The following is a 19243-nucleotide window of genomic DNA, read 5'->3' as shown; positions in this document are numbered from 1 at the left end:
AATACGGAATGCTTGAAATCGGATAACAACACCAAAAGGCATTTCATTACAAAAAGTTAACAGCAAACCAGAGAAAGAATTACACAGTTTTTGGGGATAGTCCATCATTACACTAAGTCGATGAAGTGTCAATACCGGGTATGGCCTCCCATTGCATCAATGACGGCTTGACAACGTCGAGCCATGCTGTCAATAAGCACCCGGATGTTTCCAATGGGAAGGTTGTTCCACTCTTCCGCGAGGGCGTTTCCGAGCTCTGCCAAAGTCGTGGGTTGTGCTCTACGGCGTGAAAAGGCAACCTGCAGCACGTTCCATACATGCTCAATCGGGTTCAAGTCCGGCGAGCGCGCTGGCCAGTCCATACGGACAATTGTCTCCTGCTGAAGGTACTGCTCCACCACCCTGGCGCGATGAGGACGGGCGTTATCATCCATCAGGATAAACTCGGGGCAAACAGCACCAGCGTAGGGTCTGATGTAAACATCGAGGATCTCATCCCGGTACCACACCCCGTCATTGTTCCTCTCTCCAGGACATGAAGATCTGTTCTTCCATCCCTGCTGATTCCACCCCAGACCATGATGGAACCACCACCATGGCATCATGGAAACGTTCACGTTGTCGTCGCCACACTCGGTGCCTCCTGTCTGTAAAGTCCAAACAATACCTGGACTCATAGGTGAACAGAACTTGAACCCAATCGTTCTGTGTCCAAGTGACATGATCTTCAGCCCAATCCAATCGCTCCCGCCGGTGTCGAACAGTCAGAGGGACTCGAACACATGCCCTTCTTGAGTTGAGACCTGCATTGTGAAGCCGATTCGGTATCGTTTGAGTGGACACATTCACCCCCAAGGCGTTCAGGAGGTCGTTACGTAGGCTGGTTGCTGTCCAGAAGGAATGACGTCGTGCCTGAAGAGCCACAAAATGGTCTTGGCGTTGGGTTGTCGACCTCTGACGACCACCCCCATGTCGGTGTGCTGCTGTACCAAAAGTTTGCTGTCGGTTCCAGGCTCTGTTTACAACGCTCTGGCTGACGTTTAGTGCATTTGCAACGTCACGTTGTGAATAGCCAGCGTCAAGCATTCCAATACATCTGCCCAGTTGTTCTGTCGTCAGGCGACGCCTTACACGTAGAGGGAGCATTGCGTTGATAAACGTAGTGTAAACACTCAAGTGAGTTTGAAATTTTAGAAAGAATCAGACACTGATGCCTGAGTGAAAATCGTGCAATGGTAGCAAAAGCATAAACTGTGATGAGAAACGCATTTCCCATGGCATGAAATGCCACGTGCAAGTTTGTTGAAGACGTTTTCGATTTCACTTGGACACAATATTGCCAGTTATGCAGTTATTAATTTTTTAAACATAAAAATATCTATGATCCTTATCAAATTTTGAGTAGTATGTATACGTAAATTTGTAAATTTATTGAAGCTGCATCGTCAACTTCCATATTTATGTAGCAATATTCCATTATAACCTGCATATGTTGTTTATATCTTTCAACTGATTCGATACGCAAGAGCTCGTTCTGTGTATGATCAGTTGAAAAATCGAGGCAAGCTACTGACAAAACAAGTTGATGGTACAGGGGTTCCACCAGTCTCGTTTAAAGTCAGCATTTCGCAAATTCTATGGTCGTTATAACAATCTAGTTTGCTAATACAACCTAACATTGGGTCAAATCCTGTCCGACCTGTTTCATACCGATTGCTAGGCCGTTCTTGGCACACTAGTTTGACTACGGATAACTCCGTTTACCTAATCAAGGTATAGGAGTCATGTTGGGGAAGACCGGTCGATAGGGGATACACAACATTACCTTCTACATCATACTATTATCTACACAACATTACCTTCTATATCATACTATTATCTATACAACATTACCTTCTATATACTATTATCTACACAACATTACCTTCAATATCATACTATTATCTATACAACATTACCTTCAATAATATACTATTATCTACACAACATTACCTTCAATATCATACTATTATCTATACAACATTACCTTCTATATCATACTATTATCTACACAACATTACCTTCTATATCATACTATTATCTACACAACATTACCTTCTATATACTATTATCTACACAACATTACCTTCAATATCATACTATTATCTACACAACATTACCTTCTATATACTATTATCTATACAACATTACCTTCTATATACTATTATCTACACAACATTACGTTATATATACTACTATCTATACAACATTACCTTCTATATCATACTATTATCTACACAACATTACCTTCTATATCATACTATTATCTACACAACATTACCTTCTATATCATACTATTATCTACACAACATTACCTTCTATATCATACTATCATCTACACAACATTACCTTCTATATACTATTATCTATACAACATTACCTTCTATATCATACTATTATCTATACAACATTACCTTCTATATCATACTATTATCTACACAACATTACCTTCTATAATATACTATTATCTACACAACATTACCTTCAATATCATACTATTATCTACACAACATTACCTTCTATATCATACTATTATCTACACAACATTACCTTCAATATCATACTATCATCTACACAACATTACCTTCTATATACTATTATCTATACAACATTACCTTCTATATCATACTATTATCTATACAACATTACCTTCTATATACTATTATCTATACAACATTACCTTCTATATACTATTATCTATACAACATTACCTTCTATATCATACTATTATCTACACAACATTACCTTCTATATACTATTATCTATACAACATTACCTTCTATATACTATTATCTACACAACATTACCTTATATATACTATTATCTATACAACATTACCTTCTATATCATACTATTATCTACACAACATTACCTTCTATATCATACTATCATCTACACAACATTACCTTCTATATACTATTATCTATACAACATTACCTTCTATATCATACTATTATCTATACAACATTACCTTCTATATCATACTATTATCTACACAACATTACCTTCAATATCATACTATTATCTACACAACATTACCTTCTATATCATACTATTATCTACACAACATTACCTTCTATATCATACTATCATCTACACAACATTACCTTCTATATACTATTATCTATACAACATTACCTTCTATATCATACTATTATCTATACAACATTACCTTCTATATACTATTATCTACACAACATTACCTTCAATATCATACTATTATCTACACAACATTACCTTCTATATCATACTATTATCTACACAACATTACCTTCAATATCATACTATTATCTACACAACATTACCTTCAATATTATACTATTATCTACACAACATTACCTTCTATATACTATTATCTACACAACATTACCTTCTATATACTATTATCTACACAACATTACCTTCTATATACTATTATCTACACAACATTACCTTCTATATACTATTATCTACACAACATTACCTTCTATATACTATTATCTACACAACATTACCTTCTATATCATACTATTATCTACACAATCTTACATTCTATATCATACTATTATCTATACAACATTACCTTCTATATACTATTATCTATACAACATTACCTTCTATATCATACTATTATCTACACAACATTACCTTCAATATCATACTATCATCTACACAACATTACCTTCTATATACTATTATCTATACAACATTACCTTCTATATCATACTATTATCTATACAACATTACCTTCTATATACTATTATCTACACAACATTACCTTCTATATACTATTATCTATACAATATTACCTTCTATATCATACCATTATCTACACAACATTACCTTCTATATCATACTATTATCTGCACAACATTACCTTCAATATCATACTATTATCTACACAACATTACCTTCTATATCATACTATTATCTATACAACATTACCTTCTATATACTATCATCTATACAACATTACCTTCAATAATATACTATTATCTACACAACATTACCTTCTATATCATACTATTATCTATACAACATTACCTTCTATATCATACTATTATCTACACAACATTACCTTCTATATTATACTATTATCTACACAACATTACCTTCTATATTATTCTATTATCTGCACAACATTACCTTCAATATCATACTATTATCTACACAACATTACCTTCTATATCATACTATTATCTATACAACATTACCTTCTATATCATACTATTATCTACACAACATTACCTTCTATATTATACTATTATCTACACAACATTACCTTCAATATACTATTATCTACACAACATTACCTTCTATATACTATTATCTACACAACATTACCTTCTATATCATACTATTATCTACACAACATTACCTTCAATATCATACTATAATCTACACAACATTACCTTCTATATCATACTATTATCTACACAACATTACCTTCTATATCATACTATTATCTACACAACATTACCTTCAATATCATATTATTATCTACACAACATTACCTTCAATATACTATTATCTATACAACATTACCTTCAATATCATACTATAATCTACACAACATTACCTTCTATATCATACTATTATCTACTCAACATTATCTTCTATATCATACTATTATCTATACAACATTACCTTCTATATCATACTATTATCTACACAACATTACCTTCTATATACTATTATCTACACAACATTACCTTCTATATCATACTATTATCTACACAACATTACCTTCTATATACTATTATCTATACAACATTACCTTCTATATACTATTATCTACACAACATTACCTTCTGTATCATACTATTATCTATACAACATTACCTTCAATATCATACTATTATCTATACAACATTACCTTCTATATCATACTATTATCTATACAACATTACCTTCAATAATATACTATTATCTACACAACATTACCATCTATATACTATTATCTATACAACATTACCTTCTATATACTATTATCTACACAACATTATCTTCTATATCATACTATTATCTATACAACATTACCTTCTACATCATACTATTATCTATACAACATTACCTTCTACATCATACTATTATCTATACAACATTACCTTCTATATCATACTATTATCTATACAACATTACCTTCAATAATATACTATTATCTACACAACATTACCTTCTATATACTATTATCTACACAACATTACCTTCTATATCATACTATTATCTACTCAACATTACCTTCTATATTATACTATTATCTACATAACATTACCTTCTATATCATACTATTATCTACACAACATTACCTTCAATATCATACTATTATCTATACAACATTACCTTCTATATCATACTATTATCTATACAACATTACCTTCAATAATATACTATTATCTACACAACATTACCTTCTATATACTATTATCTACACAACATTACCTTCAATATCATACTATTATCTAAACAACATTACCTTCTATATCATACTATTATCTACACAACATTACCTTCTATATCATACTATCATCTACACAACATTACCTTCTATATACTATTATCTACACAACATTACCTTCTATATCATACTATTATCTATACAACATTACCTTCTATATCATACTATTATCTATACAACATTACCTTCTATAATATACTATCATCTACACAACATTACCTTCTATATACTATTTTCTACACAACATTACCTTCTATATTATACTATTATCTACACAACATTACCTTCAATATCATACTATTATCTATACAACATTACCTTCTATATCATACTATTATCTACACAACATTACCTTCAATATTATACTATTATCTACACAACATTACCTTCTATATACTATTATCTACACAACATTACCTTCTATATCATACTATTATCTACACAACATTATCTTCTATATCATACTATTATCTATACAACATTACCTTCTATATCATACTATTATCTATACAACATTACCTTCTATAATATACTATTATCTACACAACATTACCTTCTATATACTATTATCTACACAACATTACCTTCTATATCATACTATTATCTACACAACATTATCTTCTATATCATACTATCATCTACACAACATTACCTTCTATATACTATTATCTACACAACATTACCTTCTATATCATACTATTATCTATACAACATTACCTTCTATATCATACTATTATCTACACAACATTACCTTCAATATTATACTATTATCTACACGACATTACCTTCTATATCATACTATTATCTACACAACATTACCTTCAATATCATACTATTATCTACACAACATTACCTTCTATATCATACTATCATCTACACAACATTACCTTCAATATTATAATATTATCTACACAACATTACCTTCTATATCATACTATTATCTATACAACATTACCTTCAATAATATACTATTATCTACACAACATTACCTTCTATCTCATACTATCATCTACACAACATTACCTTCAATAATATACTATTATCTACACAACATTACCTTCTATATACTATTATCTACACAACATTACCTTCTATATCATACTATCATCTACACAACATTACCTTCTATATCATACTATTATCTACACAACATTACCTTCTATATACTATTATCTATACAACATTACCTTCTATATACTTTATCTATACAACATTACCTTCTATATACTATTATCTACACAACATTACCTTCTATATCATACTTCATATCTTTATTATAGCCCCGAGTCTTCACAATTCTATGCTCTATCTGGCCAGGTATCGGATGAACAACCACGTGACTCATTTCCCTAAACATATACCCTGTCTAATAGAGATACTTTGATTACTTTGTTTGATAGCTCTGTAGGTACACATTTTGGCAAATATCAATAACGAGAGACCCCCAGGCCTTATTGGTCAGGTATCACTAGAACCAAGGGCTAAGAAATCTGTAATATTTTTCCTGTTCTGAAAATCTAAGCATAATTTGATATTCAGCGGCTTCTTTTAAAATCCCAATGGCCTCTGAAAGCGTCCATACGGATGAATTTCTTCACAAAACATGATATGCTATGTTAACACAATATGACTATTTTGAACCCGACTTAGAATATGAACCTTGGGGCTGTAAAATCCACAATTTCTGCTTTTCCTATTTATACAGTATCAATAAAATTGAATAAGTCTTTCAAATGATCCTAAAGACATTTAACCATTGAAGTTCGGTCCCACACTGATACTCCTACCCCGTGGTTCATGAAATTTTCAATTTTAGTAAAGGGCTACCTGCTTCTTCTAGATATCCATTTTGTGTCAATTTACTATCAATAACATTAAAGAACATGTTATTTGATGTTTACACATCAACACTATATGCAAGTTTGGCCCCACCCCGGAGTCAAAACCTCTACCCTAGGGATAATGAAATTTACAATTTCGTTAGAGGTCCTCCAGCTCTACATGACCATTATAAATTTAGTTTTTCTTTTATATGTGCGGTGGCAGACAAGAATTTTGAAAATTAGGAAATTTTTAACAGTGTTTGCCTCAGGCCCCGGGGATGCAGGAGTCCCAAAATCTACAATTCATGTTCCTCTTGTCCCCAAAGATGCTTCATACCAAATCTAAAAAGAATTGGAATGGTAGTTATCAAGAAGAAGTTAGAAATGTTCAATGCTAACGGATGACGGTTGACGCACGAGTACGGACGCAGACCAATAGCATTAGCCTACCTGAGTGACTCGGGTGACCTAACAATAAGAACTTACCAGGGTAAAGTGAACCGAAGATCCGCTGACGATCTTTGCCACTTTAAATGTTGCTGTACCATCGTGGCTCTGGTAGAAATCTGCTGATGATGTCTGTTAATAATAATGTCACTCACATCAAGTATTGTTGGATCATTTTTTTTCAATATGGCAGATAATATATACATTGTACATGTATTAATGTAGCAGATATCTTATTAGGTAATGGTATGGGCTAAAAATCTGTCATTTAAAATGTCATATATCTTTTTAAATCATATTTGTGATACTAAACACTATTCATATTTCTTACTGCCCCATTACGTTAGTGGTTACAACGCTCGATTTGCAGCCATAGGTTCCAGATGTGATTCTCGATCCCGTAGCTAGAGCAAACCCAAGACAATAAATACATGAAGAGTCCTTCGTCATGTGCCCGGCAAAGGTGAGTCATGTTTCTTTTGAACACGACCTTAAAACGAAGGTTTTGTGTAAAGGTAAACGTTGACACAGTAAAGAACCCTCATTACCACGGCCCATGCATTCCAATATGCCTGGGTCAAACTTTGCGGTAGTTCAATTTATATATACATATATATATATATAAACATATCAGAGTGAAAAATTCTTGAGTGGGACTCAAAAACAACGCAAAAATTCGAAATTAAATGTATTTTCATATTTTTTAATCTGAAGTACTCAATATTATTCTTTGCTTTCCAAGAAATAATCACCTCCACCAAGACATTTACACGTATCCTATTGAGCCAGATTCCGATTCAACTTAAAGAGACACTACAGCTCATTTTGCGCAAAAATCATGAAATGACAATTTTCCCAGCGCTTTCTCAATTTTTGTTGCATTGTTGAAAGTATGAACTTTGCGAAAATAACACTTATCTAAAGTTAAAAATTATCGTTTTAACGTAAAAATTAATACTTTTTGATGGCCTATACACAAAATATCGAGTCTCCTCCTTTCAATCTTCAGACGCATGCGCATAGACAGTAAACAGTGCAGCATGTCGTCCAGAGAGAGAAAGTGTAGTTGATAGATCTAGAATTTTGACAGATTCTGTGAGAAAAGAGGTAAAATTAGAATGAGATAAAACTCATACGTGAAATAAAATTTACCTTGGTATCAGTTTGACCGTTGGAAAACAAAGAGCTCGGAGAAACACATGTAACTCAGTGGCGGATCTAGGATTTCCGAAGAGGGGTGTGAAAGTCAAAGATTAGCCAAAGTAATCGGCCATTCTGGTGCAAAATTTGGATTTTCATTCACAATCTGTGGGGTAAAAAGGGAGGGGGATCCTGGCCCCCTAAATCTGCCATTGAGACTAGCTGCGAAGACACCACGTTTAAAAGTAAGTGCTATTTTTATCTGAACACGACACGTGTTAGTTGTAAAAACATCGGTCAGTGGGAACATGGAAGGTTTCTGTTGAAATAATGATTTATAATTACTTATTATAAGGAGCAGGGAATAATCTTATACTTGAAAGGTGAGTGTGGACCCCCTTGAAGGGGAATTTAAATAATTTCCTACAGAACACCTTTGCTGTCATTCAAAACCACGTGATGTAAATACGCATTCAAAAGTCCGAGTCAGCATGAAGAAACCTTTGAATTCCGAACGATCTTCAAAGCGCAGTTGAGAGTAAATTGATGCATCCCAATTGTTCAAAATTGTCAGTATCGATATGAAATTTATCATTTTATCAATACATGGTTTTAAAAACACTTTATTAAAATGTGGAAAATGAGCTGTAGTGTCTCTTTAATCAAATGACCACAATTGACATACGCTTTTTCCGTTCTAGATTAACCTTTCATGTAGCGTCGGTGATAGTGTTTCCCGGTTAAGGAATGATAGGTCAGTACTGACCTTTGTATCAAGGTAATCTCTGGCATGTTCTTCCAGTTTGTCGTCTGTGAGTGAGTACACCGGCACGTGATACCTGTCGGGGTTATTTCGGTTCAGACTGACTTTTATTTCCTTCCCCTTGTAATTCAGCCCGCACTTTAAGTGCTGGGGCATGCCATATTTCGTTGCATGGATTGACGGTGTACATGAAATTTTTGAAAACTCTGCGCAAAATAAACATGTCAATATCAAGTATTAAAATCCAATAAATCCTGAATATCCGTTAACAGTTTATCTTAGAACTACTTCTTTTTATTTTTTTTTTTACTTTACACACTTTAAAAGAAGATAAAGTATACGATTTGGATTGATCAAATAAAAAGAATTTAATGTATAACTTCTAAAAAATCCTCGTTCTAATTTGACTTATGTTTTTGTGATACAGCACATAGTGAATAAAAAAAAAAAAAAGGATAAAGATGTCTCGATTGAAGTCATAAATGTAATTGGTTACACACCCACATGCTCCGGATCGTTGATATTGCCGTGGAACACTTCCGAGAGGTCCAGCGACCAAGACAGGGGTACGCAAAGGGCAAAGACTGATAACCAGATCATCAGGCAACTTTTTCCTCTTTCGATCTGAATTCTTGAAGTGCTGTCTATATAAAGCCTTATCTTTCAATCAGAACAAACGTATTGAATTTGCAGCAATATGAACCCGACTACTTGTGGTTATGGCAATAGATCACTCGTATCACTTTTTGTATTTCCAAAAATCACTCAATCATGTATCACCCATTGACGATGGTTGGTTGTACAATGTATATTGTTTAACGCCCCGCTCGAGAATTTATCACTGATATGGAAACGTCACCATTGCCGGCACCCATCGACAGCCAAACCGTTGTCTTTTGATGTGATAGAGCATGTACGCTTTATTGATACCGTTTTAGATTAGTTTGACCAATTTATCAATACGTATATTTTGGAAAATATCTTGTGTATGTAAATGATAGCGCAATATTTCTACATTGCAAACTATTTGTTTTCATTCTCTCTAATTAATGTTTTTGGTATTCTACTTTCTTAAACTTTACAATGAGTTCAAATCTAAATTAAGATATTGGTTATTGTATCCACATTTTGTTCTCAATGTCTCTAAAAAAATAAATGATGAAAACTAAAGATTGGCAAATATATGAACGCGGTTTTTATCGACAAGTATAAATGTACACTGAACATCCATATCATTTCTTGATTTTACGTCAATACAGTAATACACTCTGCGATAACGACACTGTGATATAAATTACTTGTAACAATTTTTGGTATTGCTGTATACACGGTAAATTTTGCCCTCCTATTTTGGTCCAATTCGTTTTTATCAGAAATTGGCGAATTTAGAACTGGAAAATATGATTTCATTCAGTATTTTAATGCATAAAAAGCGACTTTGGACTGATTCAGAGCTGGACGAAATCATTCCCCAATGCACAGGTCTGGGTGAAATTACATGTAACACGAGGCGAAAATTTCCCTGTACACCGAGCGTTTAGATCATCTGATATCTATACACTTGTGTGATATAGTTATCTGAACCATGGGGAACAACTTTCTCATTCCATCGCCAGTTTGAGCCCTACATTACCCATGTGATATATTTCTGTCTACAAAGTCATTAATCATGGCATCAGGTATTTTTAACGGTGAAATAAAATATTTTCTTTTTTATTATTTTCTCCAAATTTTGATTTGATATAGCTTTCTGGGGGACAGCATTTGATTATTTAGTTTACACGTGAAGTGAAAACTATTTCCAGTTATCATCTTTCTACTGTCTAAAATGTTCAAATGAGGATTTTGGTGATTTAGATTTTTTTCAAATCTCCTGAATTACTGCAGTAAATTCTGGATAAAATGTAAGAAAAATAATCCATCATTAGTTACTATTGTGGGATAGGGAACTTTCACCATCGGGACAAAATTCGCTGTCAATATATCTACATTGTATATATATATATATATATATATATATATATACAACTAGGTACTGAAAATTTTCGCCCCAGCCCGGGGTCGAACCAGCGACGTACGGCACCCACCGCCTAGCAAGATTGTCAAACCAGCGCTTAAGTCCACTCGGCCACAACGACTTCCCTAAAAAGGAAGTTTTGTCATGCTCCTAAAGCGCTACTTATACACACTGATGCAATCTCACACAGTCGCTGTGTCATTCAGTGTTTAAGATATTTTATAACGAGAGTGGATCTCTCGATGCAATTGTATAGAATATTTAAAATAAAGCACAAACAAACAATTATAACACCCAACCTTACGTTTACCCCTAGGATCTAAACGATACATGTGATAATCAATTAATTAATATATAAAGCACTAAATAATCACAACTAGGTACTGAAAATTTTCGCCCCAGCCCGGGGTCGAACCAGCGACGTACGGCACCCACCGCCTAGTAAGATCCAGTGCGTAAGTATATATATAGCACAGAAATAGCAATGAGCTTTTAAATGAACATAACTGTCCTAAGTGAAGAAATATTTAATATAAAATACAGAAAATTTCACTTTATTTGGATACCCATTTCCGCCCCTAACCGGGTTTGAACTCACGACTTGCGGAACCAAATCTAGCAGCATGTAACCAGCGCGCTAGACCGCTCGACCATTTAGGCAAGTCTAATAAAACTTGCTTTCGATAAAGCACAGAAAATTTCACTTTATTTGGATACCCATTTCCGCCCCTAACCAGGGTTGAACTCACGACCTGCGGAACCAAATCTCCTAGCAGTGCATGAAACCAGATTATAATCTGATCTCTCGTAACAAAGCAACGAAGGAGGAGGGGGGGGGGGGGGGGTATTGCCAAGCAAAGAGAACACCATTCCGGGTAGTGATGACGGGTAGGGGTGTGTTATACCCATCACTCCTAGTATTCATTCACTCAGGGTGAAGTATCTGACAGGAAGTACCGATAACGAGCTGACTTTTTCTGATGTTGAGCCGTTATACAGTGTTAATTAAGTCCCCGATTTCTCTGACAAAGGGTGGGGTCATTTGTGTGTGGAATAAAACACAACTTTTAATATAGGTTGCAACGCTGTTTAATGAAAACATAAAACGAGATAGAAATGCAGTTTGTTAGTCTACTAGATCGACTTGAAAAGTTTACAACTCTTACACAAATCATTAAAAAATAATAAATCATCGAATTCATGCAAAAATGATCTGACTGTAGCAGATGTCTTCTTCTGTTCACGCTCTTCTAAAGATCCCCCTTATCGATTGATAAAAGGCTACTACTTGATGTTGGATACCCTGATATGACGATGCCACGACACTAGTAAGGTATCCAATATTTTCACGCCTCGGGGGAACATGTTCACTTTCAGGAGATTGTTCTTCTTCATCCTGAACATCCTCATCTACCCATTTCCATTCATCAACTGAAAAAGAGGTGTTCAAAACTTAAAGAAAGTCAAAACTAATTACAAAATGGATATCTGTCGGATCGTCCGCGGTTTGTGGTTGAATATGATTATTATGGTACTGACTAAAACCCGGTCTCGGTCCCGGTCTCGGTCTCGGTCCCGTGACTAAAACCCGGTCTCGGTCCCGGTCTTCGGTCTCGGTCCCGTGACTAAAACCCGGTCTCGGTCCCGGTCCCAGATACTTTTATTCGATAAAAACAGAATATATCAGGACATTTGAGCCCCATTTCTCAATAACTTAGGTATGACATCTCATGCCTGCATTCTGATAGTAAATTGATCATATTATTTTCTTCTTTTGTAAAATAATATGTGAAAACTCCGGGACCGGTGGGACCGAGAAATAAAAACAGTGCTAAAAGCCGGTCCCGGTCTCGACATTTTTCCTCAATAGCCGCTTTAATCTACCTTTTCATAAAAATGATAGGGACGTGATACTCAATGGCATCCCTTTGTATACATATAATTCTGATTTATTGTGTGTATAGGTTTTTTATTCCAATATTCTTTATACATGTATTTATGTCAGAATCGAACTCAACTACATGTACATGTACGTGACATTTTGTCCCAAATGATCGCGTTACACTACCATTTTATTAGAAGATAAGGATATAGAAGGAAAACAATATATATGTACTTATCCTGGTGTATTTGTTTGTAATTTACAGTTAGTTTATTTGTTCATTTATTTTATTTCTTCTATTCCTGTCAAAATCAGTTTTCAAAGATTCATGTTTGGTATTCCGAACCCGATCTCTTTATATGGGTATAGTTTTATATAACCAATAAATAATAACTATAAAATATTTCTTCCTTTCTTATTTCATACTTAGTTTTCTTTTTTTTTTCAGTTGTGGTTCTTTTAGATACAATGCTGTTAAAAAAGTCCACCTAATATATTTATAGTATCTATAAAAGTGTGTCATACATAGAGCACATGCTCACCAAAATTTCTCAGATTCTGTATACTTATACAGAAGATACCCTCTGACTTTAGATGATCTTCAAATAATCTATGGTATGTTTTACTGTAATATTATGTGGTAACTATATTTATTGTGAATAGTTATATACGTATATGTGCAAACATATAATTATGTATTAATTATGCTGCACAAAAACTGTTGGTTTCCTATTTTCAAAATATCTTATATTTCAAAGTGCATAAATTTGACATAAACTGATAAATTTACAAACAATGAAATCTACATTTATAAATATGCAAGACATTTCAGTTTTGAAAATACAAATAGGCCTACTGTTAGCGCTTCATGAAAAGTATGCCTGTGTGAAGCATTTTATACCCTCGTGTATTTTTACTAACCATTCAAGAGTTATGGCTAAAGCTAAAGATTTTCAAAAGTAGGTCAAATTTGAAAGGTGAAGAATTGCAGGTAAAGAAAGGTCTTGTCACAAGGAGTACACATGTGAAATATGAGAACCCTATCAACATGCATTCAAAAGTTATGCCGAAGGTTCAAATTTTGCTGACAAACAGACGGATGGACCAAAAACTATATAAATGCGCCCCGAATATCCGATTACGGGGGTATAACATTTGCTTTTCAAAAGCATCATTCTTGTATTCAGAATATTTCTGGAAAGGGGCGGGGGAGGGGTTGTTGACTAGAGTGCACATTAATTTTGTTTCGCTATCAACAACAATTATTCATCACGTTTCAATAATCATAATAAAATTTAAGGACAATATTTGTTTTGTTTTTTTTCCATTTCACTAATGAACATAATTTTTTAAAGTACTTCATACATCGTACATTCTGGACTCATATCTTGCACGTATTATTCTGATATTTACATAGAGGCTTTTCTTCCCTGATTAAAACAACTAATATAAAATCATAATTTAACAAATTAATGCGATTCTCACGATACACTCGTAAATGAGAGAGAGAGAGAGAGAGAGAGAGAGAGAGAGAGAGAGAGAGAGAGAGAGAGAGAGAATACATGTACTTATACAGAGACCCGGTTCGTAATACACCAACATTGAATTTGAAAATTTTATCAATCGCGTGGTCAGGTGTTTGACCTAAATGAAATATAAAAAAGACTTAATTTTGTAAATACTACATCCAACAGTAAATTACAAACAAATACACTAGGATAAGTACTTATATATCATTTCTCTTCTACATCCTTATCTTTTTATGAAAATGTATTGCAACGCGTTCATTTGCGAGGAAAAAAAATCACGTAGTTGAGTTCGATTTTGACATTAAAAAGGAAAATTGGAATAAAACACAAACATACAATAAATCAGAAACATACATGTGCATACAAAGGAATGTCATTGAATATAACTCTTATCTTTTTCTCATAAAAAAGTAGATTAAAGCGGATATTTCGAAAAATAAAAAACATCGAGACCGGGACCAGCTTTTAGTACTGTTTTCACATATCATTTTACGAAAGACGACAATAATATTATCAATCAACTATCTGAATGCAGGCATGATATGTCATATCTAAATTAACGAGAAATGGGGGCTAAAATATTCTGATGTATTCTGTTTTTATCGAATAAAAAATCTGGGACCGGGACCGAAGACCGGGTTTTAGTCACGGGACCGAGACCGAAGACCGGGACCGAGACCGGGTTTTAGTCAGTACCGATTATGATCCAAGTTGTGTGTTTCTATCTCCGAGCCTTGGCAAGTTGGATAATAATCATCCAACCACAAACCATGGGATATTCTTTTTCTCACATATTCTACCCCAACAGACCTGTCTATAATCTGTTGTGTTTACCTCAATCCGAACTACTTCCGTAACGTTAACATTACGCCACTACAAATAGTTCGTTGGGATATACATGTATAAATGATAAAAATATTTACATTTTAGAACGTTTTACTTTGAAAATTTGTGATAATTTATGAATATATCGGTCATCCGAATCTGTGTCTTTCTTTTAGATGAATTTCCACCATGTATATCATCATTCAGACATTTTTTTTCCCTGTGACGTGGAGGGTCGTGGAACTTTTATTGTTAGATGTGCTTGTGTTTCTTACATTTGTATTTTTAAAAAGTGATGGAATCGTTTTGTGTGCAGTTGAATGTTGTGTATCCCGGGTTCATTTGGTGCATGGCGTTGGAAAGTTGATATCTACTAGATAAAGGGGTAAATATGTGGAAAAAAATCTTAGTGTGTTCACTTCCTAATGTGAACTATTGAGTTTTCTAACACTCAGAAAGATTTTCACATTAACTGTGAGACATGATCAGTTATGGCAAGAAGGGGGGGGGGGGGGTTGTTTCAATAAAACAGTTTTCATTTTGAGATTTAAGAAAAACTATTTCGGTTCATGTCACCCAAAATCCTTTCAATGTAATTTTGTTTCATTGATAACTAGGACTATTTTACGATCGATAAAATTCATGTTCAGGGGGTGTATGCAACACCGAGCTGCAGGCTGTTTCACTTATTCGAGACGATAAGTAGGCTAGATAATGAAAATGGTAGATCTGTTCCTTAGATCGTAAATAATTACTTCACATATAAATTTATTGTTTTCAAATTTTGAAAAATTTAACACCTGCAACACTTCTATTAATTTTTACAATTTTGGGGGGAAATTCTGTCATCCTGATCCAGTTCCTATACACATTACGTCACGCGGGGTAGGAACACCTTTGGGATACGAATAATTTATCGTATGAGTGATATCCACTGGATAAAGGGGTAAAATGTGATATATACAGTATATGTATTATATATGTATATTCATATAAATTTATCAATTTAAAAAAGGGGGATGCTATCCAGGTTTGTATCTTTTCCGCTCCCCAAAATGGGGAAAGGGGTGAAGATCCCAAACTGGCCAAAATTTTGTTGAAAAACAGGGTTGCATCCACCGAGACTACATCTGAATCCGCAACTGTTTAATCATATGTTATGATAGTCTGGATCATCCCAATGTATGTGTATACACAAACGGGGTGATCTAGTAGGTCAAACACAAACCCCTGGATATACCAGAGGTTAGTCTGGTTCATCCCGACGTTTGTGTATACGCCGACTCCCCCACACAAACGTCGGGATATACATGTACCAGAGGTGGGATCGGGTGATGAGGAGTAGTAAGCATCCCCTGTCGACCGGTCACACCCGAATGTGTTGAATTTTTACCACAGTGATTTCCGTACAGGCAGTTTAGATACGTCTTGTTTAACATCAAGAAAACCTGTTTGTCAAACAGAACTACACACGTGGATTTTCTGTTTTGCAGAAGGTTAGTTCTGAGTGCTAGTTGTCAAAGGGGACTTAGTGCTCCCTGACCAAACCAGATTACACAAAATAAATTATATTCTTGTTTTTATCTGACCGATCACAAAATACATGTACAGTACAATAAGAATTAGATAATACAACAGGATATACATCTACGTGAAACTTACATACCTGGAAATTTAGAGATAGTCTCATACGCCGCGTCGTAATTCCACGCGGCGTAACATCGAAGACCCTGTCCCTGCACCTCAGTGCTTCTATTGGGTCTTTCTTCCCATCGGAATGCGGTCATCGTGGCGTTCTCCTGGGTAAGTACCACCCACTTCCAGTCAAACGTGACGTTTGCTGGAAGTTCAATTAGGACAACCCACTCCCCTGAACGATTGGGAATTTCATCTGTAAAGTTAAAAAATATTTGGAAATAAATTAGGCGTGTTATTATCTGGAATTTGAAATGTATAAATTATTATAAATAGTTGCCTTTGTTTCACTAGAATCAACACAATTTTCACTTTCATTTTACTTCACAAACCATGCTAAGGAAAGTTAAACAGTATTTTGATTTCACAATCAGTAATGTACACAGTATGTATATGATTGAAGTTGAAGAAATATTAAAGAAGTACATAAACTGATTAAATTCGGTTCAGCATTTCGTAATATATAGTGTACATTCATGATTAGCTGTATGTTATAAATCGTTAATGATATCAGTGATTAGCTGTATGTTGTAAATCGTTAATGATATCAGTGATTAGCGGTGTGTTACAAATCGTTAATGATATCAGTGATTAGCTGTATGTTGTAAATCGTTAATGATATCAGTGATTAGCGGTGTGTTACAAATCGTTAATGATATCAGTGATTAGCTGTATGTTATAAATCGTTAATGATATCAGTGATTAGCGGTATGTTACAAATCGTTAATGATATCAGTGATTATCTGTGTGTTACAAATCGTTAATGATATCAGTGATTAGCTGTGTGTTACAAATCGTTAATGATATCAGTGATTAGCTGTATGTTATAAATCGTTAATGATATCAGTGATTAGCGGTATGTTACAAATCGTTAATGATATCAGTGATTATCTGTGTGTTACAAATCGTTAATGATATCAGTGATTAGCTGTGTGTTACAAATCGTTAATGATGTCAGTGATTAACTGTGTATTACAAATCATTAATGATATCAGTGATTAGCGGTGTGTTATAAATCGTTAATGATATCAGTGATTAGCTGTGTGTTACAAATCGTTAATGATATCAGTGATTCTCTGTGTGCTACAAATCGTTAATGACATCAGTGATTAGCTGTGTGTTACAAATCGTTAATGACATCAGTGATTAGCTGTGTGTTACAAATCGTTAATGATATCAGTGCACATGATTATCTGTATTTTAGATTGTCTTTGAGGAAGAGAGTAGAAAAATTAATCATTATAAGTTAGCTTACTGGTAATTTTGATCAATATGGTAATTTACCTGCTATTACGGCTCGTCTCACGTTCCACTGCCCTAACTCTGGGAGGGAACCAGCGATACACAAAACGAGATCTTCTCTGTTGGTAATGTAGTGAGTCCTAAATTGGACCCACACCGTCTTCTCTTTTATCTCCATGCTTATTTAGAAGTTTATAAAACAGCGAACACTCTATAGATCTAGTATAATGATGAATTGGTCTTTGGAGAATGCAACGTCGTTGGCACTTCGCAACCAAAGTATATATTATGACGTCACGCTATTGTTTTCCATTGATTTTGCGTACGCAATTCTATGACGTCACAATAGTACTCATTCTTTTTAGCACATAAAGGTGAATATTTTATTTTATTTACAAATCCCT

The 19243-nt window shown here is 34.1% G+C and overlaps 1 protein-coding gene across 1 annotated transcript in view; it reads right to left on the bottom strand.

Annotated features, from left to right (window-relative positions):
* LOC125658659 (uncharacterized) overlaps positions 1–19017 on the bottom strand; it is a 53867-nt gene extending 34850 nt beyond the window's left edge. The window contains exons 1-6 of the mRNA XM_056150806.1: positions 18882–19017; positions 17569–17793; positions 12969–13097; positions 9653–9861; positions 7786–7878; positions 6725–6842 (exon numbers count right to left, since the gene is read on the bottom strand). Coding sequence (XP_056006781.1) covers positions 6725–6842; positions 7786–7878; positions 9653–9861; positions 12969–13097; positions 17569–17793; positions 18882–19017 — 910 coding nt within the window. The remainder of the gene's footprint in view (positions 1–6724; positions 6843–7785; positions 7879–9652; positions 9862–12968; positions 13098–17568; positions 17794–18881) is intronic.
* Between the last annotated feature and the right edge of the window lie 226 nt (positions 19018–19243).

Source organism: Ostrea edulis, chromosome 9, assembly GCF_947568905.1.
Source record: "Ostrea edulis chromosome 9, xbOstEdul1.1, whole genome shotgun sequence".
Lineage (NCBI taxonomy): Eukaryota > Metazoa > Mollusca > Bivalvia > Ostreida > Ostreidae > Ostrea > Ostrea edulis.
This window is presented reverse-complemented; position numbering and strand designations above follow the sequence as displayed.